The following is a 26,591-nucleotide window of genomic DNA, read 5'->3' as shown; positions in this document are numbered from 1 at the left end:
CTTTCTGTGATGGGTGATTGCCGGGCCTTGCAGAGGACCTTGTGCTGCAGACTTTGCAGTAGAGCCTTTCTGTGACGGGTGATTGCCGGGCCTTGCAGAGGACCTTGTGCTGCAGACTTTGCAGTAGAGCCTTTCTGTGACGGGTGATTGCCGGGCCTTGCAGAGGACCTTGTGCTGCAGACTTTGCAGTAGAGCCTTTCTGTGACGGGTGATTGCCGGGCCTTGCAGAGGACCTTGTGCTGCAGACTTTGCAGTAGAGCCTTTCTGTGACGGGTGATTGCCGGGCCTTGCAGAGGACCTTGTGCTGCAGACTTTGCAGTAGAGCCTTTCTGTGACAGGTGATTGCCGGGCCTTGCAGAGGACCTTGTGCTGCAGACTTTGCAGTAGAGCCTTTCTGTGACAGGTGATTGCCGGGCCTTGCAGAGGACCTTGTGCTACAGACTTTGCAGTAGAGCCTTTCTGTGACGGGTGATTGCCGGGCCTTGCAGAGGACCTTGTGCTGCAGACTTTGCAGTAGAGCCTTTCTGTGACAGGTGATTGCCGGGCCTTGCAGAGGACCTTGTGCTGCAGACTTTGCAGTAGAGCCTTTCTGTGACAGGTGATTGCCGGGCCTTGCAGAGGACCTTGTGCTACAGACTTTGCAGTAGAGCCTTTCTGTGACGGGTGATTGGCGGGCCTTGCAGAGGACCTTGTGCTGCAGACTTTGCAGTAGAGCCTTTCTGTGACAGGTGATTGCCGGGCCTTGCAGAGGACCTTGTGCTGCAGACTTTGCAGTAGAGCCTTTCTGTGACAGGTGATTGCCGGGCCTTGCAGAGGACCTTGTGCTACAGACTTTGCAGTAGAGCCTTTCTGTGACGGGTGATTGCCGGGCCTTGCAGAGGACCTTGTGCTGCAGACTTTGCAGTAGAGCCTTTCTGTGACGGGTGATTGCCGGGCCTTGCAGAGGACCTTGTGCTACAGACTTTGCAGTAGAGCCTTTCTGTGACCGGTGATTGCCGGGCCTTGCAGAGGACCTTGTGCTGCAGACTTTGCAGTAGAGCCTTTCTGTGACCGGTGATTGCCGGGCTTTGCAGAGGACCTTGTGCTGCAGACTTTGCAGTAGAGCCTTTCTGTGACGGGTGATTGCCGGGCCTTGCAGAGGCTCTTGTGCTGCAGACTTTGCAGTAGAGCCTTTCTGTGACAGGTGATTGCCGGGCCTTGCAGAGGACCTTGTGCTGCAGACTTTGCAGTAGAGCCTTTCTGTGACAGGTGATAGCCGGGCCCTGCAGAGGACCTTGTGTTGCAGACTTTGCAGTAGAGCCTTTCTGTGACGGGTGATTGCCGGGCCTTGCAGAGGACCTTGTGCTGCAGACTTTACAGTAGAGCCTTTCTGTGATGGGTGATTGCCGGGCCTTGCAGAGGACCTTGTGCTGCAGACTTTGCACTTTGAGTTGCAGGTCAGATGATTGTAAGACATATAATCTGCTGCCACACAGAATAATCACCATCCATGATGACTTAATCTCTGTTTTGTCGATTGCCTGGGCGCTGTCTGGAGAGCAGCAGAACAGAGGAAAGCTGTATGTACAATGCACCTCAAACAGCTGAGACTAGCTGGGTCACCTCAGGGTTCTAACAAAATAACATTAACGGGTTTCCTAACGTTTCTAGTCTTCAGCCTGGTACACACATCCAATTTATATTTGCCAATGACCAATTTTATCACCTCTGTGTAGCCTGAAGAGAGAAACAGATTATTAATGCTATGAGCAGACTGTGTAGGTACGTTCTCATGATACAGGGAAGTGGAAAAATTGGCCAATCAAAATGACATGTGTGCCCGGCTTACTCCAGTGCAGAGTGTGAGGATGGCAACGCTCTGTCAGTGATCTGCTAACTGGCTCTCCAGCTGTTAAAAAACTACAAGTCCCACAATGCATTTGCCTTTATAAATCGTAACTCTGGCTGTCAGACTCCTGCAATGCCTTGTGGGACTTGTAGTTCCTTAAAGAGAGTCTGAAGCGAGAATAAATCTCGCTTCAGACCTCAGAGTTAGCAGGGGCATGTGTGCCCCTGCTAAACCGCCGCTATCCCACGGCTTAATGGGGGTCCCTGATCCCCCAAATCCCCTCCGTAATGCGAGGGAGTGCTTCCTGGTTGGGGCAGGGCTAACCGCCGCAGCCCTGCCCCACGCGCGTCTGTCAGCGCGTATCTCCGCCTCTCCCCCGCCCCTCTCAGTCTTCCTTCACTGAGAGGGGTGGGGGAGAGGCGGCGATGCACCGCTGACAGACGCGACTGGAGGCAGGGCTGCAGCCATTAGCCCTGCCTCCAGGAGCGACCAAATGCATGACCAAGTCGTGCTGGGGTGGGTTTGGGGGTGAAGGGACCCCCTTTGTGCGGCGCAATAGTGGTGGTTTAGCAGCTTTGAGCTCTGAAGCGAGATTTATTCTCGCTTCAGAGTCTCTTTAAAGGACACCCCGAGGCGAAAATAAAAGAATGCAAACAATTGTATCTATTTTCCTTCTCCTAAAAATGACTTTCCACTGTTTTATTTTATGTTTAAATCTACTTTTTACGTTTTAAATGTTTTGTTGTTTTTGCTCAATGACACATTCATTGAAGTATGCCAGAGCTAAAATCTATGAACTATTCACCCTGTTCATCGCTTTCATGCTCTCAGAAGCCATTTTCTACTGGGAAAGTGTTTTATAGTTGGAATTTTTTATTAGTGAGGGTCACACTGTAGTCACTTCCTGTCTGAGTCAGGACTGCGTCAGCCACTTACATACCTGATATTTAACTCTTTCAGGCAGAGAAAGAAAAAAAGGAACACAGCCTAGTTATTTGTGTGCTAGGCACTGTACATACCCATGTCTATCTTATCTTGTCACATTTCACCTCGGGTATCCTTTAACAGCTGGAGAGCCATGTTTGCAGATTACTGCTCTCTATGAACGGATGAGCTGTCTTATGGGTGCACTAACTTGAGATTGGATACTTGTTCAAGATCCCCCTACAAAGTTCCTTTTTGTGTATTTAACCACCATACTTCATCTAGTACTATTTTTATTTTTCCTAATGACATATCTCCCAACTTTTGGAGATCAGAATGAGCACCACTCAAGCCACGCCCCCACCACACCTCTAACCACACCCCTGACACACCCCTAGACACGCATACCATAAAGATTTCATATGAAAAATATGTGGTTTTATAATTCAATCCACACCGGTCCTTTCTATCCTGGTTTATTTTCCTTCATCTTAACATTTGAGAATAAAGAAATATTTCAATTTAAATAATAGGAATTAAGTTTAGAGTCAATTAAACACATTTTTTTTAGTAAAAAAATACATATATTTACATAAATCTGTACACGAGTCCTGAAAGAGGGACAAATGAGGAGGAAAGAGGGACAGAGGGACAGGGCTCCCAAAGAGGGACAGTTGGGAGCTATGCTAATAATGTGTATCTTTTCCTGCAGTATTCCTATTGGGGAGGATCTTCTGCTGTGTAGAAACCTCTCGTGAGATAAAATCCTCACAAGCTCTAGCAGTTAACGTCTGTTTTACACGATGGATTCTCATCAGGCTTCTGACGGGGAATATCTTCTGTCTTGCAGTGGATTCTAAAGCCATCGATCAAAATGCCAAAATTCCACCTGAAACGCTGAAAGGACTGAAGGAGCTCGGGTTATTCGGCATCCAGATTCCGGAGGAATACGGTGAGAGCAGGCGGAACAACGAAGTGTCATGTGATCTTCATTATAATAGAGAACACTCCACAATGCTGCCAGATTCCTGATCCGCCATCTGAGACACGCTAATCCCTCCAAACTGCATGCAAATATCATGCAAATCACATGCAAATAAGGTGGAGCTCAGAGCTGGGCCAATTAAAACCGTCAGGAAGTGAATATGATTGGCTCGGCCCCAAGCTGCATGTTATTTGCATGCATGACAAAAATACCAGCATTTCATTAGCTGTGGAGCAGTAAGCCGCCTCCCACAACCTGATATGACATACCGGTGGGACGCACACGCTGATTTTAGAGATGTAGGAAGCATCACATACAGAGGATTGGATCTTTTTTTATGAATTACATCATTTATGAAATAAATGACAGAATACAAACTGTCAGTTCACATGTGTACATCAACTCAATTTATTGAAGAGGATTGAAGTTGAACATATTAGGTGTTACATGGGTGAATGGCAGTGTAGCGATACATATTAATAAATGCCAGTAATCGTGAATGATAAAACAAGAACGTTCTAGTACACACCATACCATTTTCTGTTAGATGATTTTCTGTATGGACTGGTCATTATCTCTGCTGCATTGTCTTCTGGTTATCTCCTGAGTAGAACAATGGCTAAAGGTCCGTACACACGCCGTACTAAAGGCAACGATGGGTCCGTCGGCACCTCCCGCTGGGCGGGTTTTCAGCAGACAGTACAGCGTGTGTACAGTCTGTCGGTGGACTGATAAGGCTGGTGGATCCGCCCGGCGGATCGCTCAGAAACAGCCTTATCAGTCCACCGACAGACTGTACACACGCTGTACTGTCTGCTGAAAACCCGCCCAGCGGGAGGTGCCGACGGACCCATCGTTGCCTTTGATCAGGCGTGTGTACGAGCCTTAATTGCTAGGCAGATAGATGGTTAGAAAGATAATTTTCAACATGTTGGCCTTTATCTATCTGGCAGGTAAATCTAACAGAAAATCTAATAAACATTGTATGGTGTGTACTGGGCATTAGAGCAGATGATCCATCAATGTTGAAGAAAAGAAATGGTGTTTAGCCACTTGCATTGCAACAGTCTCTGCAGAATGCTGGACTCAAAACCCGGAGCTTACCGACAACATGCCGCACGGACCCACCACTACCGCCGATCACGCCGCTATCCGATCACTGCAGCTCACTCGCTTTGCTGTCGCTATGACAGCAGAGCTCTATGAGGCAGCCAGGAGCTGATTTTATTGGCTCCTGAGATCAATGTGAGCCAATGATATTGGCTGACAGTGATCACAGGGTCAGGAGCCAATGAAATTGTCTCCAGACCGGCTCACAGAGCTCTGCCGTCATAGCAACAGCAGATCAAGTGGCCTGCAGTGGCGGTAGCGGCGGGAGCTTGCGGCACGGTTATTGAAATCTACGCCCTGGCAGGGATAACAGGTGCCAAACAGGGCGTAGATTTCAAATACCGCGGACCGGAAGTGGTTAATGGTTTTTTTGTCCAATCTTACCAAATCTATGCAGTAGAAGGGTAAACTGAGTCCCTTTAGTCATCCTCAGTAAACAGACGTATCATTGAGCGATATCGGAAGGTCTGATTCTTTAGCTGAGTTTGGCTGTGTTCACATCATAAATCGATGACGCCAGCGTTTAGCGATTTTGTGTGCAATTATTTTTAGCACCTCCTGACGCTTACCAGCGCGCTGCAATTTTTTTTATAAAGCGCTTTTCTAAGCGCTTTTGCAGAGCGATTTGCTTTTTTTCACTTCATGGCGCAATTCAGGAAGTGAACTCCTTGCCCCGGAAAATAATAAATACATTGGGGTTGATTCACCAAAACGTACTATTTTTAAACGCGCTCTATTTCCTAACACACGTGCTTAAAAAATAGCACGGTTTAGTGAATCAACCCCAATGTATTTATTCTTAAAAGCGCTGGGGAAATCGCTATACAAAGCGCTTTGTGATTTCCCTATACCTTCCATTGAGGCAAATCGCCACAGAAATGGTCCAGGCAGCGCTTTCCTGAGCGGATCGGAAACAAACCGCTCACATGTGAACTCTCTCATAGGGAACCATTGCACAATCGCTTTTAGGGTGATTTTGAAAATTGCCAGCGCTTTAAAAATGGCGAAAACGCCCCTATGTGTGAACAAGCCCTTTGTGTCGGTCACAAGATGATCGGAGGAGCGAGGAGGCGGAGCTCAGTGATATGGAGTTACTACATTGGAGAGAATAACAGCAGTCAGATAATTGGACGGTAATAAAATGAAGCAACAATAATCAGAAATGTATTACGCCTTTATTAAAACGCACCCAGGAAGCAGCGGGGGGAATTCCTAAAGGAATAATGGAGGCAGAATTCACATATTTAATGCAAACAAAATGCAGACGTCCTACCAATAAAGTTGTGATAAGGCGTGTCACTAGTGCTGATGGAGGAAGCCATCTGCTGGGGTCACTGGGGGTCCGTAGAGGAGCTGGTGGCTGCAGGGGGTCCGCAGATCCATCCCAAACACCCGGGGGGGGGGGGGCAAACTCTGGCCAAACTCTCTATTTTCCAGGCACAGGAAATAAGTAGGAGGAGCCAACACTCAGAGGCGTGTCCAGCAGTGCCACACTCTGACCTGCTCCATTCAGAAGTTGTACATCAGAAAGCAGTCCACCAGTGGACAGGAAGGAGTGCTGTACTGTATAGTCCCCTCCCAGGAAGGAGTGCTGTACTGTTTAGTCCCCTCCCTGGAAGGAGTGCTGTACTGTATAGTCCCCTCCCAGGAAGGAGTGCTGTTCTGTATAGTCCCCTCCCAGGAAGGAGTGCTGTACTGTATAGTCCCCTCCCAGGAAGGAGTGCTGTACTGTATAGTCTCCTCCCAGGAAGGAGTGCTGTACTGGATAGTCCCTTCCCAGGAAGGAGTGCTGTACTGTATAGTCCCCTCCCAGGAAGGAGTGCTGTACTGGACAGTCCCCTCCCAGGAAGGAGTGCTGTACTGGATAGTCCCCTCCCAGGAAGGAGTGCTGTACTGGACAGTCCCCTCCCAGGGAGGAGTGCTGTACTGGATAGTCCCCTCCCAGGAAGGAGTGCTGTACTGGATAGTCCCCTCCCAGGAAGGAGTGCTGTACTGGATAGTCCCCTCCCAGGGAGGAGTGCTGTACTGTATAGTCCCCTCCCAGGAAGGAGTGCTGTACTGTGTAGTCCCCTCCCAGGGAGGAGTGCTGTACTGTGTAGTCCCCTCCCAGGGAGGAGTGCTGTACTGTGTAGTCCCCTCCCAGGGAGGAGTGCTGTACTGTGTAGTCCCCTCCCAGGGAGGAGTGCTGTACTGTGTAGTCCCCTCCCAGGGAGGAGTGCTGTACTGTATAGTCCCCTCCCAGGAAGGAGTGCTGTACTGGATAGTCCCCTCCTAGGAAGGAGTGCTGTACTGGATAGTCCCCTCCTAGGAAGGAGTGCTGTACTGTATAGTCTCCTCCCAGGAAGGAGTGCTGTACTGTATAGTCTCCTCCCAGGAAGGAGTGCTGTACTGGATAGTCCCTTCCCAGGAAGGAGTGCTGTACTGTATAGTCCCCTCCCAGGAAGGAGTGCTGTACTGGACAGTCCCCTCCCAGGAAGGAGTGCTGTACTGGATAGTCCCCTCCCAGGAAGGAGTGCTGTACTGGACAGTCCCCTCCCAGGGAGGAGTGCTGTACTGGATAGTCCCCTCCCAGGAAGGAGTGCTGTACTGGATAGTCCCCTCCCAGGAAGGAGTGCTGTACTGGATAGTCCCCTCCCAGGGAGGAGTGCTGTACTGTATAGTCCCCTCCCAGGAAGGAGTGCTGTACTGTGTAGTCCCCTCCCAGGGAGGAGTGCTGTACTGTGTAGTCCCCTCCCAGGGAGGAGTGCTGTACTGTGTAGTCCCCTCCCAGGGAGGAGTGCTGTACTGGATAGTCCCCTCCCAGGAAGGAGTGCTGTACTGTATAGTCCCCTCCCAGGAAGGAGTGCTGTACTGGACAGTCCCCTCCCAGGAAGGAGTGCTGTACTGGATAGTCCCCTCCTAGGAAGGAGTGCTGTACTGGATAGTCCCCTCCTAGGAAGGAGTGCTGTACTGGATAGTCCCCTCCCAGGAAGGAGTGCTGTACTGGATAGTCCCCTCCCAGGAAGGAGTGCTGTACTGGATAGTCCCCTCCCTGGGAGGATGTGGCCGGCAGGGATGGTCAGTGAGATGTAAATCATTTCAAGTTGATGCAGCATTTTGCTAATTTTGTATGCAAATTTATGCACATTGAAAATGAACCCAACAAACCCTGCTAAGGTAAGATTTGTTTGGTCAGTTTTCAAGCTGTATAAATGTGCATTTAAAATTTGCATAATGCTGCATCCACTCGAAATTATTTGCATGGACCATCCCTAGTGGCCGGATCCTTCCCCCTGTTTCCTGATGATGTGATTGTGATAAAGAGCCTCTAGCTGCATCTCCTGACGTGATCACTACTACCCACTGCTTCTGGTAATCAGCACTTAGGGAAGGCCCTGCTTTACTTTCGGCATAGCTTCAGTGGTTGCAGAGATGGCCGGAGAAATGCAGTATGCTTGGGGTGGCTGGAGGACGTCTGTACTTCAGCTCTGAGTAAATAGACAGTGGATGTATTGCATGGCTCTCTCCTCTGTGCTGCTCTGAGTAAATAGACAGTCGGTGTATTGCATGGCTCTCTCCTCTGTGCAGCTCTGAGTAAATAGACAGTGGATGTTGCAAGGCTCTCTCCTCTGTGCAGCTCTGAGTAAATAGACAGTGCATGTATTGCATGGCTCACTCTTCTGTGCAGCTCTGAGTAAATAGACAGTGCATGTATTGCATGGCTCACTCCTCTGTGCAGCGCTGAGTAAATAGACAGTGGATGTATTGCATGGCTCTCTCCTCTGTGCAGCGCTGAGTAAATAGACAGTGGATGTATTGCATGGCTCTCTCCTCTGTGCAGCTCTGAGTAAATAGACAGTGGATGTATTGCATGGCTCTCTCCTCTGTGCAGCTCTGAGTAAATAGACAGTACATGTATTGCATGGCTCTCTCCTCTGTGCAGCTCTGAGTAAATAGACAGTGGATGTATTGCATGGCTCTCTCCTCTGTGCAGCTCTGAGTAAATAGATAGTGCATGTATTGAATGGCTCTCTCCTCTGTGCAGCTCTGAATAGACAGTGGATGTATTGCATGGCTCTCTCCTCTGTGCAGCTCTGAGTAAATAGACAGTGGATGTATTGGATGGCTCTCTCCTCTGTGCAGCTCTGAGTAAATAGACAGTGGATGTATTGCATGGCTCTCTCCTCTGTGCAGCTCTGAGTAAATAGACAGTGCATGTATTGCATGGCTCTCCTCTGTGCAGCTCTGAGTAAATAGACAGTGCATGTATTGCATGGCTCTCCTCTGTGCAGCTCTGAGTAAATAGACAGTGGATGTATTGCATGGCTCTTTTCTGTGCAGCTGTGAGTAAATAGACAGTGGATGTATTGCATGGCACTCTCCTCTGTGCAGCTCTGAGTATATAGACAGTGGATGTATTGCATGGCTCTCTCCTCTGTGCAGCTCTGAGTAAATAGACAGTCGGTGTATTGCATGGCTCTCTCCTCTGTGCAGCTCTGAGTAAATAGACAGTGGATGTATTGCATGGCTCTCTCCTCTGTGCAGCTCTGAGTAAATAGACAGTGGATGTATTGCATGGTTCTCTCCTCTGTGCAGCTCTGAGTAAATAGACAGTGGATGTATTGCATGGCTCTCTCCTCTGTGCAGCTCTGAGTAAATAGACAGTGGATGTATTGCATGGCTCTCTCCTCTGTGCAGCTCTGAGTAAATAGACAGTGGATGTATTGCATGGCTCGCTCCTCTGTGCAGCTCTGAGTAAATAGACAGTACATGTATTGCATGGCTCTCTCCTCTGTGCAGCTCTGAGTAAATAGATAGTACATGTATTGCATGGCTCTCTCCTCTGTGCAGCTCTGAGTAAATAGACAGTCGGTGTATTGCATGGCTCTCTCCTCTGTGCAGCTCTGAGTAAATAGACAGTACATGTATTGCATGGCTCTCTCCTCTGTGCAGCTCTGAGTAAATAGACAGTCGGTGTATTGCATGGCTCTCTCCTATGTGCAGCTCTGAGTAAATAGACAGTGGATGTATTGCATGGCTCTCTCCTCTGTGCAGCTCTGAGTAAATAGACAGTGCATGTATTGCATGGCTCTCCTCTGTGCAGCTCTGAGTAAATAGACAGTGCATGTATTGCATGGCTCTTTTCTGTGCAGCTGTGAGTAAATAGACAGTGGATGTATTGCATGGCTCTCTCCTCTGTGCAGCTCTGAGTAAATAGATAGTGCATGTATTGAATGGCTCTCTCCTCTGTGCAGCTCTGAATAGACAGTGGATGTATTGCATGGCTCACTCCTCTGTGCAGCGCTGAGTAAATAGACAGTGGATGTATTGCATGGCTCTCTCCTCTGTGCAGCTCTGAGTAAATAGACAGTGGATGTATTGCATGGCTCTCTCCTCTGTGCAGCTCTGAGTAAATAGACAGTGGATGTATTGCATGGCTCTCTCCTCTGTGCAGCTCTGAGTAAATAGACAGTGGATGTATTGCATGGCTCTCCTCTGTGCAGCTCTGAGTAAATAGACAGTGCATGTATTGCATGGCTCTTTTCTGTGCAGCTGTGAGTAAATAGACAGTGGATGTATTGCATGGCTCACTCCTCTGTGCAGCTCTGAGTATATAGACAGTGGATGTATTGCATGGCTCTCTCCTCTGTGCAGCTCTGAGTAAATAGACAGTCGGTGTATTGCATGGCTCTCTCCTCTGTGCAGCTCTGAGTAAATAGACAGTCGGTGTATTGCATGGCTCTCTCCTCTGTGCAGCTCTGAGTAAATAGACAGTGGATGTATTGCATGGTTCTCTCCTCTGTGCAGCTCTGAGTAAATAGACAGTGGATGTATTGCATGGCTCTCTCCTCTGTGCAGCTCTGAGTAAATAGACAGTGGATGTATTGCATGGCTCTCTCCTCTGTGCAGCTCTGAGTAAATAGACAGTGGATGTATTGCATGGCTCGCTCCTCTGTGCAGCTCTGAGTAAATAGACAGTACATGTATTGCATGGCTCTCTCCTCTGTGCAGCTCTGAGTAAATAGATAGTACATGTATTGCATGGCTCTCTCCTCTGTGCAGCTCTGAGTAAATAGACAGTCGGTGTATTGCATGGCTCTCTCCTCTGTGCAGCTCTCAGTAAATAGACAGTACATGTATTGCATGGCTCTCTCCTCTGTGCAGCTCTGAGTAAATAGACAGTCGGTGTATTGCATGGCTCTCTCCTCTGTGCAGCTCTGAGTAAATAGACAGTGGATGTATTGCATGGCTCACTCTTCTGTGCAGAGGTTCACCTTGAACACTTTTCCTTGCAGGAGGACTTGGTTTATCGAACACCATGTATGCGCGGCTGGGAGAGATCACGTCACTGGATGGCGCTATTGCAGTAACTCTGGCTGCACACCAGGCTATAGGATTAAAGGTAGGTTTTCCTGAGTCAGTTCCTGGATCTTTGCTGGGTTCCTTTGTGCTGCGCAGTCTTGTCTGAGGCTGGCCTCACTGTGTGCTGAGCTGTCTCCGTATTGTACTAGTCCGGGGTCTGTCGCAGGGCCTGCTGCCGTGCTTGTAGTACCCCTGAATTGAGAGGGATACGGAGGATTAGCCAGTGGACTTTAGGGGAAAGGGCAGGTTTGGCCAGATGACATTAGATGAAGGAGCAGAATTGGCCAAGAGACATTGGGAGATGGGGCAGCATTGCCAATTGTAACAGTAAAGAAAGAGGCAGGGTTGGCCAACAAGCATTGGGGAAGAGTGAATGCTCTGCAGAGAGATTTTCAAGAGAAACTCCGACCAAGAATTGAACTTTATCCCAATCAGTAGCTGATACCCCCTTTCCCATGAGAAATCTATTCCTTTTCCCAAACAGACCATCAGGGGGCGCTGTATGACTGATATTGTGGTGAAACCCCTCCCACAAGAAAATCTGAGGACCGTGGTTCTCCTGGCAGTTTCCTGTCTGTGAACCTTGTTGCATTGTGGGAAATAGCTGCTTACAGCTGTTTCCAACTGCCAAAAAAAACATGCCAACAGTAAAAATGTCACCATGTAATAAATGTCAGAATGTAAATCAGGGATTTAAAAGATTTTACAATGGGCAAACACTGACTAAATCATTTACACATAACTATTGTAAAAATTAAGCACTTTTTTATTACATTATTTTCACTGGAGTTCCTCTTTAAGCTTGGCCCAGCAGAGCATGCAGGTTTGTCCATGGAAGAGGGTGTCCCAGCAGCAATCACTACAAACTTTCTGCCCCCTGAGATCCATTTGCTAATGGTTACAGCTAACACGGTCACTAGATCACCTCCAGACAATTGCTGAATCTTCTGACCTTTGACCAGGTTTCAAATCCTGGCTCAAGCCAGTAAGTAAAACAGTAAGGAGTCTTTGGGCAAAGCTCCCTAATGAACCTGCCGCCTGTGGAGCGCCCCGTAGTGGCTGCAGCTCTGGCGCTTGGAGTCCACCAGGAGGAAAGTGCGATATAAATCTTCCGTATCTTGTCTTGATGACTGTGATGTCACGTCTGTGGCCGCAGGCTCCTGTATTATCCCGACCATTGTCTGCGCAGAAGTGTTATGCTGGGTACACACAATGCGTTTTTTTCAGTTGATTCTCCATTCGATTGATTTTCGATTTGTTTTTCCGCTCAATTCTCTTATGGTTTCTTATCAATTTCCATTCACTTCTGAGAGAAACCGAGCGGTATAACGATCGGAAGTAATATCAGACATGACGGAAATTTATCAATCGAATGCATCTATCGACCGCAAAACGCAACATGTGTACCTAGCGTTACAGAATTCAGTTTTGTTTCTCTACCCCCTTCCTGGTGTCCCCAGCCCAGTGTCCTTTGTTTCTGGATAGTTGCAGTAAATTGTCTGCTTTATTCTTCGGAGTTCTGTGTAACCTTCACGCTCACAATGAGCGGTTTTCCTGTGTTTTCGGCAGGTAATCGCCTCCGGTCTCCCCGGTAACACAGAAACCTGCTTTTATGAAGCCGCGTTGCGAGAAGGAGATTGTTGTGAAGATTTGTAGCACTTCCGTTTTTTATTTTGCAGGGGATATTGATCGCTGGAACGGAGGAGCAGAAAGCCAAGTATTTGCCTAAGCTGGCGTCTGGAGAACACATAGCCGCGTTCTGCCTCACAGAGCCTGGAAGGTGACGTATAGTGACTTTCAGAATCCATCATTTGTCAATGCTATGGGGGCGGCCATCTTGTCTGTACAAATCCTGCAAATAACGCTACTTGCATCTGACACGCTTCTTCTGACATAAAACTGTTTATTCAGGAGGAAGGTAATAAAATGGCCCCCAGAGCTGACCCAGAACACAGGAGGCGAGGGCAAAACAGGAAGTGAAAATCGATGGCACAGAGGCGCCAATCAGAATAAAAGCATCTAAAATCCGTTTAAAAATGGTACCATCATTAGCTATAATTTCCGCTAATCGCAGCTTTTACTATTGCCCAGTATGGCGGCAGCGAGGAAGTTTAAGGAGTTAAAGGACAACTGAAGTCAGAAGACCAAGGAAGCTGCCATGTTTATTGCCTTTTAAACAATACCAGTTTCCTGGCAGCCCTGCTGATCTCTTTGGCTGCAGTAGTGTCTGAATAACACCAGAAACAAGCATGCAGTCAATCTGTCAGATCTGACAATACTGTCAAACACTTGATCTGCTGCATGCTTGTTCAGGGGCTTAGGCTGAAAGGATTAAGAGGCAGCAAGTATTGCTTGCCAGGCAACTAGCAATACTAGTTGCCAGGCAACTAGTATTGCTTTAAAGGAAATAAAAATGGCAGCCTCCATTATACCTCTCTCTTCAGTTGTCCTTTTAAGGTTAGTCACCGGGGTAGTAGTTAAGTTTATGCACCGGGGGGGGGGGGGGGGGGGGAGGGTGGTGAGTTTTTGTTAGGGAGCACCAGGGGGTGTTGGTTGCGGGTAGGCACCCGGGGGGTTGGTTAAGGTTAGGCACTAGGGGCGTGTGGTTAAGGATAGGGAGGTTTCTGTGTGGGAGTAGGGTTAGGTTAGGTCATAGTAAAATATGGGTAAAGATTACTGATATTTACTATGGGAATTAATCAACCAAAAATAAGAAATTGACCAAAGTAACAAGCTTATCTCCGAATGCAAATAACAGAAAGCTTCCTATTTTGGATAAGAGAAGGGCACTATGACCAGAAGGTAATTTAATCCCCCTTACCCCTTTTGGCACTTACCGGGGCGATTATGGTTAGGCATTAAGGTGGGTGGGGTTAGGGTTAGGCATTAGGTTATGGATAGGCATTAAGTGGGAGGTTAGGCACTTACTGGGGTTATCCTTAGGCACTAGGTAGGGGGACTTCTTCTGAGGTTTAGGGTTAGGCATTATGTGGTGATGGTTAGACATTTGCAGCGGAGGGTTGAAGTGAGAATGGGTGCCGGTAGTAAATTATCGATAATCGAAATTACCAATATTTTACTACTAGCAGCACCACTGCGGCGAGGGACACGCATGACTTATGGTGACCATACATGGTACAATTTTTTCATACAATCTTACCATTTCTATGTCGTATAAGGGAAAATTAAGTGAATATACTATTAAGGATACTTTAGGCAGTTCCCTTATATTACATAGAAATGGTAAAATTGTATGAAAAAATTGTACCATATATGGGCACCATTAAAGTGGCTGGAAGAAGCCCCAGGTAAGAATTATATTTTGTGCAGTTCTCTGCTGGTTAATATGTGCCGCCATCTTCCCTGGCTCGCCCACACTCTCTCCGGCTTGGAGTAACTCGCACGCTCTGCTCACTCCCATCACTGCCGGGACATAATCACAGAATGTTCTCTCTCCATTTGAATTGCAGATTGTTCTGTATAATGTACCTGAACCTGCAGTGCTGATACAGAATGGGGAAAATCTGAGTCAGATGTTAAAAGCTTCTAAAATTAGCGGCACCCCCATCTGGAAGCCAGTTTTGTAAATGAGGTTATTGGCGGGACACAGAAATGCTGCCATTATTATTATTTCTGCCAAAATGGCTTTCAGAGCTTTTTGCTTTCTTGTCAATTTTAGCAGCGAGATGTAAGTGAAGCCGTCATTATGGAGGTGTATATGACAGGATAATAGAGGTATTTTATCTGTCATGCAGAGGAATGTGACAGGGCCCTCGGGACCCCCAGAATAGGGCCCTCGGGACCCCCAGAATGGAGCCCCCGAGACCCCCAGAACGAACGCAGGAGAGAGCTGTCACTGGAGAGAGGCGCAATCCACGCTGCCCAGACGGATTTCACGGAGAGTAGCGCAATCCACACTGCCCAGCCAGATTATTTCACAGATAGTAGCGTAATCCACACTGCCCAGCCAGATTATTTCACAGAGAGTAGCGTAATCCACACTGCCCAGCCAGATTATTTCACGGAGAGTAGCGCAATCCAAGCTGCCCAGCCAGATTATTTCACGGAGAGTAGCGCAATCCACACTGCCCAGCCAGATTATTTCACAGATAGTAGCGTAATCCACACTGCCCAGCCAGATTATTTCACAGAGAGTAGCGCAATCCACGCTGCCCAGCCAGATTATTTCACAGAGAGTAGCGTAATCCACACTGCCCAGCCAGATTATTTCACAGAGAGTAGCGTAATCCACGCTGCCCAGCCAGATTATTTCACGGAGAGTAGCGCAATCCACGCTGCCCAGCCAGATTATTTCACGGAGAGTAGCGCAATCCACGCTGCCCAGCCAGATTATTTCACGGAGAGTAGCGCAATCCACGCTGCCCAGCCAGATTATTTCACAGATAGTAGCGTAATCCACGCTGCCCAGCCAGATTATTTTACTGGAGAGTAGCGCAATCCACGCTGTCCAGTCAGATTATTACACGGAGAGCAGCGTAATCCACGCTGCCCAGCCAGATTATTTCACGGAGAGTAGCGCAATCCACTCTGCCCAGCCAGATTATATTACAGAGAGTAGCGCAATCCACGCTGCCCAGGCGGATTAAGGACCCTTTCCCACTAAGAACGCGATCAGTCCTCTTTCTTTTCTCCACTAACATGACTTTGGGTTGTAAAGGATGATTGTGTTTGCGATTTCCGATGGGAGAAGATAAAAAATTGTCGGGGATTTGCTGAACTGTGGGAAAAATCGCATAGCGGCTCGATTGCTATGTGAACACAAATGCAGCAGCAATGCAGCAGGCTGGAAATTGTGAAAAAATAAATTGCACTAGTGGAAAAACAGCACCGCAATTTACATGTCAATCCCATTTCTGTAGCGATCTGCAAAACGCAAGCTATCCGATTTACGGATCAAATCTCACCTAGTGAAAAAGGGCCCTGTGGCTCTATTTACACGGATATTGTAATCAATTAGACCGTTGTTTTGCTAAAAGTATCAACCATTTAAAGAGGCCCTGTAGTGACATATAGTATTCAGGGTGCCCTCTTTTATTGTCCTGGTTTCAGCAGCAGAAACGCTTCCTATATCTAAATACCAGGGATCCCCCTAATCTTTAAAGGTTCCGCCACGCCTGCCACTCGCACCCCCCACCACACTCTCTGGCCACTATACGGTATACTGTATGCTGGCACTGCTGTCTGATTTATATGTTGTAGTTGATAGCTGTCCCTTGACTGTATATTAGCCAAGCACCGGTAACAAAGCCTACATCTATAATCAGTGCTCACCTCTGCTTCCCATTGCATAGATCTGGCAGAAGCAGCGAGTAACCTTGCATGTTTGGATTAGGAGTGCGTATAGGTGGGTAACAGGAGGTTACATTTACTGGTTTAGGATTGTACGGTGTTAAAGAGAAACTGTGACCAAGAATTGAACTTCATCCCAATCAGTAGCTGATATCCCCTTTCACATGAGAAATCTATTCCTTTTCACAAACTGATCATCAGGGGGCGCTGTATGGCTGATATAGGGGAGGAACCCCTCCCACAGGAAATTGTGAGGGCCGTGGTCCTAGCAGTTTCCTGTCTGTGAACCTTGTTGCATTGTGGGAAATAACAACTGTTTCCAACTGCCAAAAAAGCAAGCAGCATCTCCTTCCAGTGACATCACCTGCCGGCAGTAAAAATGTCACCATGTGATAAATGTCAGAATGTAAATTAGGGAGAGGATAGCTTTTGCAATGAGCAAACACTGATGAAATCATTTATATATAATTTATTGTAAAAATGATGCACTTTTTTACATTATAAATACATTATTTTCACTGGAGTTCCTCTTTAAGTAGGAGTTTCATGTCTGTAGGTTGTTGTACGGGACCTGGGTGATGGGATTGTTTTGGAAATAATAAGTGCTATTATCTTCAAAAGGAAAGCCGCACAAATCTTAATTTTTGCAGCACAAATGGGCACAAACCAAGAACGATGGAATTTTCATGTGTGCTGATTGTAGGGGGGCAGCTTCACGGAGCTTGTTAGGTCACAATAGGGAAGAGGTTAGGGTTAGGCTTCAAGAGGACATAACGTTAAGAGGTTGAGTTCAGGCACCAGGAATAGGTTTTCATTGAGGGAAAGGTTACAGTGAGACACCAGGAAGGGGTTTATATTGGGGTTAGGACAGGGTTTAAGGTGCTTGCATACATCAGCATACTTCCCCGAGACGTTTGCACTTGGTACTGAGCAGTTGCAGCTTTTCTAGAGAGTTAAAGTGAACCAGAGACGAAGCACCCTCGTGTATTTTACCATAGAAATCAGTGGGAACATTAGAGAAAACACCTACCCTGCTCTCTGTTCCATCCTCACTGCTAAAAGTGTCTGTTATCTAGCTGAGATAAGAATCCCGGACTGAGCATTGAGTCTGGCTTTGCTATAATGACTCAGCTATAATGATTTCTGAGCAAAGCCAGCAGGGGGCAGGCTTGGACTTGAAGACAGCAAAGAACACAGTCTCAGCTATAATTATTCTGTAGCAAAGCCAGACCGACTGCTTAGTCGGGATTCTTATCTTAGAGGTGATAACAGGCAAATTAAACAGAGAACAATGTAACAAAGAGCAGATTAGGTGTTTACTGTCATGTTCCCACTGATTTATAAGGTAAAATACATGAGGTTGCTTCATCTCTGGTTCTCTTTAAAGTCTCTCAGCAGGATGTTTGATGCCTGAAATGTCCTCATAACTTTGCCCCTTTAGGTGTTTCCTTAAGTTCGAGAGCAGTTAATAGTCTGAAGGGGCCAGGTCATGTGATGGTGGGGGATGGTGGACCAGTTAGAAACTCAGGGTGTTCAGTTTGGTAGCCACAACATTGGACGTGAGTGCAGGTGAACTGTCCTGCAAAAAAAGGTGGCTTTGGTCAATTTTCCACAGCGTTTTGTCTTAATTGCCTCCTTCAGCAAGTCCAGGAGGTTATCAGAATATTGTCCAGAGCCCTGAGAGGTCATCATCATCATCATGTTCTTCCGTCGTTATCGGTGATGACCAAGAACATCATAAAATGGAGGTTAGCTGGGGGCGATGTGTCTGGCTGTGGCTTATCAGTCTGATGCGGGCGTGGAAAGCTCTGCCACATGCAGGGCACAAGTGGCCTTCTGGGCCTCTGCAATCCTACTCTACTTGTAGGATTATTATTATTATTATTATTTATTGTATTTATAAAGCGCCAACATCTTACGCAGCACTGCACAATAGATTAATGGGTTAACATACAGGTAGAACATACGGAATCTCACAACAAAACAAGATCATGCAAATGATTTGATAACAATACAGTGTCATAGGTCAAAATAGAGACTGTTCGAGTCTACAAGAGGGGTGGTTGCGAGTAAGATTGCATAATCAAGCTGGATACGTTAGGGAGGAGGGGCCTGCCGGAGGCTTACAATCTAAAGGGTGGGGTGGAGACAATAGGTGCGTCTTTTGAGAGGGGGTCTAACAGAACATATTATGGTGCTGGTGTAGGGGGGTATGCGAGCGTGAAGAGGTGAGTCTTGAGAGCTTGTTTGAAGGAATTAAAGGTGGGGGCGAGTCTGACGGCTGGTGGGAGAGAGTTCCAGAGAGTAGGGGCGGCCCTGGTGAAGTCCTGCAATCGTGCGTGTGACTGAGTTATGCGTGGTGCGACTAGGCGCAGGTCATTGGAGGATCGGAGGGGGCGGGCTGGTATGTGCCTGTGGACCAGATCAGAGATGTAGGTTGGGCAGGTCTTGTGCACTGATTTGTAGGATGTAGCATGATTGCTGATACAGCTTTGCCAGGTGGGGTGATCTTGTGTTAGGTATAATACTGTCCAGTGATACTAGAGCCCGGAGGTAGGTAATCCACCAACGGAATACTGCCTTTGTCCCAGAAAATGGACTCCATGAGTTTTGGATGATTTCTGGGTGTGGAACTCCTTCACCCGCGGAGACCCAGTGTGGTGCCATTCATTGACTGCTCCTTGGTTTTCAGGATCATAAATGTGTAGCCAGGTTTCATCCTCCGTCACTAAATGTGCAGCTTCAAAATATGGGCCAAAACAGCCTTGGATGCTTCAAGGGGGGGGGGGGGGGGGGTGTGTGACCACTGCAGGGCTTATATGCCTCCTATTCAAATGCCCAGTCTTGAAGCAAGATATCCAGGGTGTGGCAGTTCTGTAGGAAGGACACTTCTCCCCCCCCCCCCCCCCCCCAGTGTGTGTGACTTCTCAGTGTGGCTGTCCTTTACTGACTCTGCCTGACTGACGGTCCATAACTCCGATGACCTGAAAGCTGCTTGTGCCTCATCACTGCTCATCACTAAAAGAAAGAACAGTTTTTTAAGAATCACAAACGCCTGATATTTGCTGTCTGTCCCCAGTGACATCACAGTGACAAAGAGAATCTCAGGAACAATGACTGTGATGAAAACCTGACTGTTGCTTTTATCATCCAAACCTAGCAAAATATATGTTGGTTGTGTTTCCTTTTCATGATTGACAGAAACAGCTACCGATGCAGATAATCCAACTATTCCTCTGCAGGACCCATGAGGAGAGGTTGTCATTTTTTTATTTTTATAAATATTTTATTTTAAAAATGTATTTCTTTTTTTAACTCTTGTAGTGGGAGCGACGCCGCGTCCATCAAATCTAGAGCCACCCTGAGTCCTGATGGGAAACACTACATTCTAAATGGCTCAAAGGTATTATTATATGTTAATATAGCCCTGACATCTTCTGCAGCACATTACAGAGTACATAGTCATGTCACTGACTGTCCTCAGAGGAGCTCACACTCTAATCCTACCATAGTCATAGTCTAATGTCCTACCATATTATTATTATGTATTTATATAGCACTGACATCTCCTGCAGCACATTACAGAGTACATAGTCATGTCACTGACTGTCCTCAGAGGAGCTCACACTCTAATCCTACCATAGTCATAGCCTAATGTCCTACCATATTATTATTATGTATTTATATAGCACTGACATCTTCTGCAGCACATTACAGAGCACATAGTCATGTCACTGACTGTCCTCAGAGGAGCTCACACTCTAATCCTACCATAGTCATAGTCTAATGTCCTACCATATTATTATTATTATGTATTTATATAGCACTGACATCTTCTGCAGCACATTACAGAGTACATAGTCATGTCACTGACTGTCCTCAGAGGAGCTCACACTCTAATCCTACCATAGCCATAGTGTAATGTCCTACCATATTATTATTATGTATTTATATAGCACTGACATCTTCTGCAGCACATTACAGAGTACATAGCCATGTCACTGACTGTCCTCAGAGGAGCTCACACTCTAATCCTACCATAGTCATAGTCTAATGTCCTACCATATTATTATTATGTATTTATATAGCACTGACATCTTCTGCAGCACATTACAGAGTACATAGTCATGTCACTGACTGTCCTCAGAGGAGCTCACACTCTAATCCTACCATAGCCATAGTGTAATGTCCTACCATATTATTATTATGTATTTATATAGCACTGACATCTTCTGCAGCACATTACAGAGTACATAGTCATGTCACTGACTGTCCTCAGAGGAGCTCACACTCTAATCCTACCATAGCCATAGTGTAATGTCCTACCATATTATTATTATGTATTTATATAGCACTGACATCTTCTGCAGCACATTACAGAGTACATAGTCATGTCACTGACTGTCCTCAGAGGAGCTCACACTCTAATTCTACCATAGTCATAGTCTAATGTCCTGCCATATTATTATTATGTATTTATATAGCACTGTCCTCTTCTGCAGCACTTTACAGAGTACATAGTCATGTCACTGACTGTCCTCAGAGGAGCTCACACTCTAATTCTACCATAGTCATAGTCTAATGTCCTACCATATTATTATTATGTATTTATATAACACTGACATCTTCTGCAGCACATTACAGAGTACATAGTCATGTCACTGACTGTCCTCAGAGGAGCTCATACTCTAATTTACCATAGTCATAGCCTAATATCCTACCACATTATTATGTATTTATATAGCACTCACGTCTTCTGCAGCACTTTACAGGGTACATAGTCATGTCACTGACTGTCCTCAGAGGAGCTCACAATCTAATCCTACCATGTATTATGTCCAGTCATAGTATAAAGTCAATTACTTGATGCATGTATGGGCACCTCCCATAGCTTCTGTTAGCATGGCATACTGCATCTTATAGCCGATATGAACTTCTCTCCTTAGATCTGGATATCCAATGGAGGCCTGGCAGAGATCTTCACAGTGTTCGCACGGACGGACGTTGTTGACAAAGACGGAACCACGAAGGACAAGATAACAGCGTTCATCGTGGAGCGAGCGTTTGGTGGCGTCACTCATGGGAAACCGGAGGACAAGCTGGGCATCCGCGGGTCAAACAGTGAGCAGCTCTGTCTTCTCTGTTGTCTGATTTGTGGTATGGTTGAGAAATATTAGAAATGATCGACCTAACCAGATGGAAGATCTCAGTCAGACCGGGGTGGAGTGGTGGTTTGATAGATTTTAGATAGATTCCATGCTGAAGTCTCCTGAATATCTGTGGGCAGTGTGTGAAAGGAATAGCTCTGCCTCTGATCAGATTCCCATCTCAGAGAAGTCGATCTTTGTACCACATTGGGCGGCTATCTATAAATGTATGGGCACCTGTAGGCAGACATTACACAGGCAGGTTTGCCTTGTATAACTTTGTCTTATGTTTCATAACCTTGTTACGTCTGTCATCCTTTGTACCATTGTATGTATATATTGTCCAGTACTGCGTAATGTAGTAATGCTTTTTAAAGAGGAACTGTCGCGAAAATCTTTAAAACATATACAAATAAGTAGTACATTTCTTTCAGAGTAAAATGAGCCACAAATTACTTTTCTCCTATGTTGGTGTCACTTACAGTAGGCAGTAGAAATCTGACATTACCGACAGACTTTGGGCTAGTCCTTCTCTTCATAGGGGATTCTCAGTAAGGCTTTTATTCTTTATAACGACACTCCCTGAAAAAGATTTATGTAAAGATGCTGGCCAGCCTCCCTGCTCACTGTACACTATTTTGGCAGTTGGTCGGAGCAACTGCCATTCACTAAGTGCTTTTCAAAATAAAGAAACCCCTGAGAACCCCCCATGAGAAGATGGGCTAGTCCAAAACCTGTCGGTAATGTCAAATTTCTACTACCTACTGTAAGTGACAGCAACATAGGAGAAAAGTAATTTATGGCTCATTTTACTCTGGAAGAAATGGACTTCTTATTTGTCTGCATTTACATGTGTTTTACATTTTAAGATTTTCGCGACAGAGGTCCTTTAAATATAATATACTGTATAATAAAGGTATCTCTAGCATGGTGGCATGAGAGTACACACAGTGCTGCTGGACTCGTACCCTAGAAGAGAAGAGATGCTACATGTTCAAAACTCCCAACTTTTTGAGATGAGAAAGAGGGACAATTAAGCCACACCCCTGATCACGCCCCCAGCACACCCCTAGTGACGCATACCGTAAATATTTCATAAGAAAAATATGTTGTTTTAAAACTGAAACCACACTGGTCCATTCTATCCTGGTTCATGTTCCTTCATATTAACATCTGAAAACAAGAAATATATCAATTTAAAGGATCGGAGTAAAAGTCAATTAACCTCCTTGCCGGTTATCCCGAGCTCAGTTCGGGGTAACCTGCGCAGGAGGATTTCTCAAGCCCCGCTGGGCCGATTTTCACAATTTTTTTTTGTTACAAGCAGCTAGCACTTTGCTAGCTGCGTGCACATCCTGCTCGCCGCCGACTCGCCGCTACCCGCCGTGCCGCCACCCTCCCCTCCCCTCCAGACCCCTTGCGCAGCCTGGCCAATCAGTGCCAGGCAGCGCTGAGGGGTGGATCGGGATCCCTCTGACGTCCCGACGTCATTGACGTCATCGCGATCAGGAAGCCGAGCAGGAAATCCCGTTCTGAACGGGATTTCCTGCTTGCAAAGATCGCCAGCGGTGATCGAAGTAGGTAGGAGGATGCCGCTAGGCTAGCTACATGAATTAAAAACAAAATATATTTTTTTTTAAAAAGTGCTGCGCCGCCTCCTTGCCGAAAGATTGCAACGGCAAGGGGGTTAAACACATCTTTCAGTAGAAAAATACATATATTTACATAGATCAGCGGAGGAGTCCTGAAAGAGGGACAAATGAGGAAGAAAGAGGGACAGTGGGGAGCTGTGTACATGTATAATGTAATCATGCAGAATTATTATTATTATTATTCAGGGGCGTAACTAGAAATCACTGGGGCCCCCCTGCGAAACATTGGATGGGCCTCCCAGCTGCCGTTGCAGGAGGGGGGAGTGCTGATGGTAGCCTGAGGTGAGGTAGGGGGGAGCCGAGCCCCTCTTCCCGCTGCTGTTTGTGCCTGCTGCTCCCCCTTCCTGCACTTTGTCCCCTCCTGCCCTTAAAGGATACACAAAGTGACATGATGAGATAGACATGTGTATGTACAGTGCCTAGCACACAAATAACTAGGCTGTGTTCCTTTTTTTCTTTCTCTGCCTGAAAGAGTTAAATATCAGGTATGTAAGTGGCTGACTCAGTCCTGACTCAGACAGGAAGTGACTACAGTGTGACCCTCATTGATAAGAAATTCCAACTATAAAACACTTTCCTAGCAGAAAATGGCTCCCGAGAGCAAGAAAGAGATAAAAAGCATCAATAGTTCATAGATTTTAGCTCTGGCATACTTGAATGTGTCATTGTGCAAAAACAATAAAACAGTTAAAACTTAAAAAGTAGATTTAAAGTGAACCAGAGACGAAGCATCCTCATGTATTTTACCATATATATCAATGGGAACTTGACAGTAAACACCTACCCTGCTTTTTATTTCATTCTTCCCTGCTAAATCTGCCTGTAGTCAGCCCTGATAAGAATCCCCGACTGAGCACTCAGTCTAGCTTTCACCTGAATGATTATAGCTGAGTCAGTCTTCTGTGATGTCTTTTCAAGCCCAAGCCTGCCCCCTTGTGGATCTGCTTTGCGGCTTCGAGGATAAATAGCAGGAACGCAGAGCCACAAGGGGGCAGGCTTGGGCTTGAAAAAACCTCACAGAAGACTGATTCAGCTATAATCATTCCAGGGCAAAGCTAGACTGAATGCTCAGTCGGGGATTCTTATCAGGGCTGATTACAGGCAGATTTAGCAGAGAACAATGAAATAAAAAGCAGGGTAGGTGTTTACTGTCATGTTCCCATTGATATATATGGTAAAATACATGAGGGCGCTTCCTCTCTGGTTCCCTTTAAGCATAAAATAAAACTGGGGAATATCTTCAAAAGTCTTTTTTAGGAGGAGAATAAATACAATTGTTTATTTGATTCATTTATTTTCACTTTGGGTGACCTTTAAACATGGCCCTGGAGGTTCCCAGAGCTAGGGGCCCCCTCTCGGGCATCTCCCTCTAAGGGCCCCCCTGAAGCTGCATCTCTTGCAGGGACTATTGTTGTGCCCCTGTTAATATTTAGTATTTATATAGCACCTACATCTTCCTCAGCGCTGTATATTGTCCCTTAAAGAAAACCTGTAATGTTCTTTAAAAAAAAAACTAATTTTCACTTACCTGGTGCTTCTGCCAGCTCCTGCAGCCGCCCTGTGCCCACGCAGCCACTCACCCATGCTCCGGTCCCACGCCGCGGCTCACTTACACTTCTGGCTGTCGCTGTGCACTGCGCCTGCGCGCTCCTGGCTGCACGCAACCTCGTACGCTCTCCCGTGGCCAGGAGTGTCCTGCACAGGTGCAGCACGAGAAGCAGGACGCTCTCAGCTATGGGAGCCCGAACGAGGTCTCGTGCAGCCAGGAGCGCGCAGGCGCAGTGCACAGCGACAGCCAGAAGTGTAAGTGAGCCGCGGCAGGGAAACGGAGAATCATTGAGGACCGGCGAGGGCCCAGGGAGGCTGCAGGGGCGGGCAGAAGTTGTATCTCTGTGTACTGGCGTACGCAGTGGCGCAGTCTGCTTTGTATCTCTGTGTACTGGCGTACGCAGTGGCGCAGTCTGCTTTGTATCTCTGTGTACTGGCGTACGCAGTGGCGCAGTCTGCTTTGTATCTCTGTGTACTGGCGTACGCAGTGGCGCAGTCTGCTTTGTATCTCTGTGTACTGGCGTACGCAGTGGCGCAGTCTGCTTTGTATCTCTGTGTACTGGCGTACGCAGTGGCGCAGTCTGCTTTGTATCTCTGTGTACTGGCGTACGCAGTGGTGCAGTCTGCTTTGTATCTCTGTGTACTGGCGTACGCAGTGGCGCAGTCTGCTTTGTATCTCTGTGTACTGGCGTACGCAGTGGTGCAGTCTGCTTTGTATCTCTGTGTACTGGCGTACGCAGTGGCGCATTCTGCTTTGTATCTCTGTGTACTGGCGTACGCAGTGGCGCAGTCTGCTTTGTATCTCTGTGTACTGGCGTACGCAGTGGTGCAGTCTGCTTTGTATCTCTGTGTACTGGCGTACGCAGTGGCGCAGTCTGCTTTGTATCTCTGTGTACTGGCGTACGCAGTGGCGCAGTCTGCTTTGTATCTCTGTGTACTGGCGTACGCAGTGGCGCAGTCTGCTTTGTATCTCTGTGTACTGGCGTACGCAGTGGCGCAGTCTGCTTTGTATCTCTGTGTACTGGCGTACGCAGTGGCGCAGTCTGCTTTGTATCTCTGTGTACTGGCGTACGCAGTGGCGCAGTCTGCTTTGTATCTCTGTGTACTGGCGTACGCAGTGGCGCAGTCTGCTTTGTATCTCTGTGTACTGGCGTACGCAGTGGCGCAGTCTGCTTTGTATCTCTGTGTACTGGCGTACGCAGTGGCGCAGTCTGCTTTGTATCTCTGTGTACTGGCGTACGCAGTGGCGCAGTCTGCTTTGTATCTCTGTGTACTGGCGTACGCAGTGGCGCAGTCTGCTTTGTATCTCTGTGTACTGGCGTACGTAGTGGCGCAGTCTGCTTTGTATCTCTGTGTACTGGCGTACGCAGTGGCGCAGTCTGCTTTGTATCTCTGTGTACTGGCGTACGCAGTGGCGCAGTCTGCTTTGTATCTCTGTGTACTGGCGTACGCAGTGGCGCAGTCTGCTTTGTATCTCTGTGTACTGGCGTACGCAGTGGCGCAGTCTGCTTTGTATCTCTGTGTACTGGCGTACGCAGTGGTGCAGTCTGCTTTGTATCTCTGTGTACTGGCGTACGCAGTGGCGCAGTCTGCTTTGTATCTCTGTGTACTGGCGTACGCAGTGGCGCAGTCTGCTTTGTATCTCTGTGTACTGGCGTACGCAGTGGCGCAGTCTGCTTTGTATCTCTGTGTACTGGCGTACGCAGTGGCGCAGTCTGCTTTGTATCTCTGTGTACTGGCGTACG

The 26,591-nt window shown here is 47.1% G+C and overlaps 1 protein-coding gene across 1 annotated transcript in view; it reads left to right on the top strand.

Annotated features, from left to right (window-relative positions):
* The window catches only part of ACAD9 (acyl-CoA dehydrogenase family member 9), a 105,323-nt gene that overhangs the window by 33,125 nt on the left and 45,607 nt on the right, over nt 1-26,591 (top strand). The window contains exons 3-7 of the mRNA XM_068251834.1: nt 3,603-3,704; nt 11,123-11,229; nt 12,869-12,969; nt 19,824-19,902; nt 21,446-21,620. Coding sequence (XP_068107935.1) covers nt 3,603-3,704; nt 11,123-11,229; nt 12,869-12,969; nt 19,824-19,902; nt 21,446-21,620 — 564 coding nt within the window. The remainder of the gene's footprint in view (nt 1-3,602; nt 3,705-11,122; nt 11,230-12,868; nt 12,970-19,823; nt 19,903-21,445; nt 21,621-26,591) is intronic.

Source organism: Hyperolius riggenbachi, chromosome 9, assembly GCF_040937935.1.
Source record: "Hyperolius riggenbachi isolate aHypRig1 chromosome 9, aHypRig1.pri, whole genome shotgun sequence".
NCBI lineage: Eukaryota > Metazoa > Chordata > Amphibia > Anura > Hyperoliidae > Hyperolius > Hyperolius riggenbachi.
The sequence above is the reverse complement of the archived record's forward strand: the minus strand, read 5'-3'. Positions and strand labels throughout refer to the sequence as shown.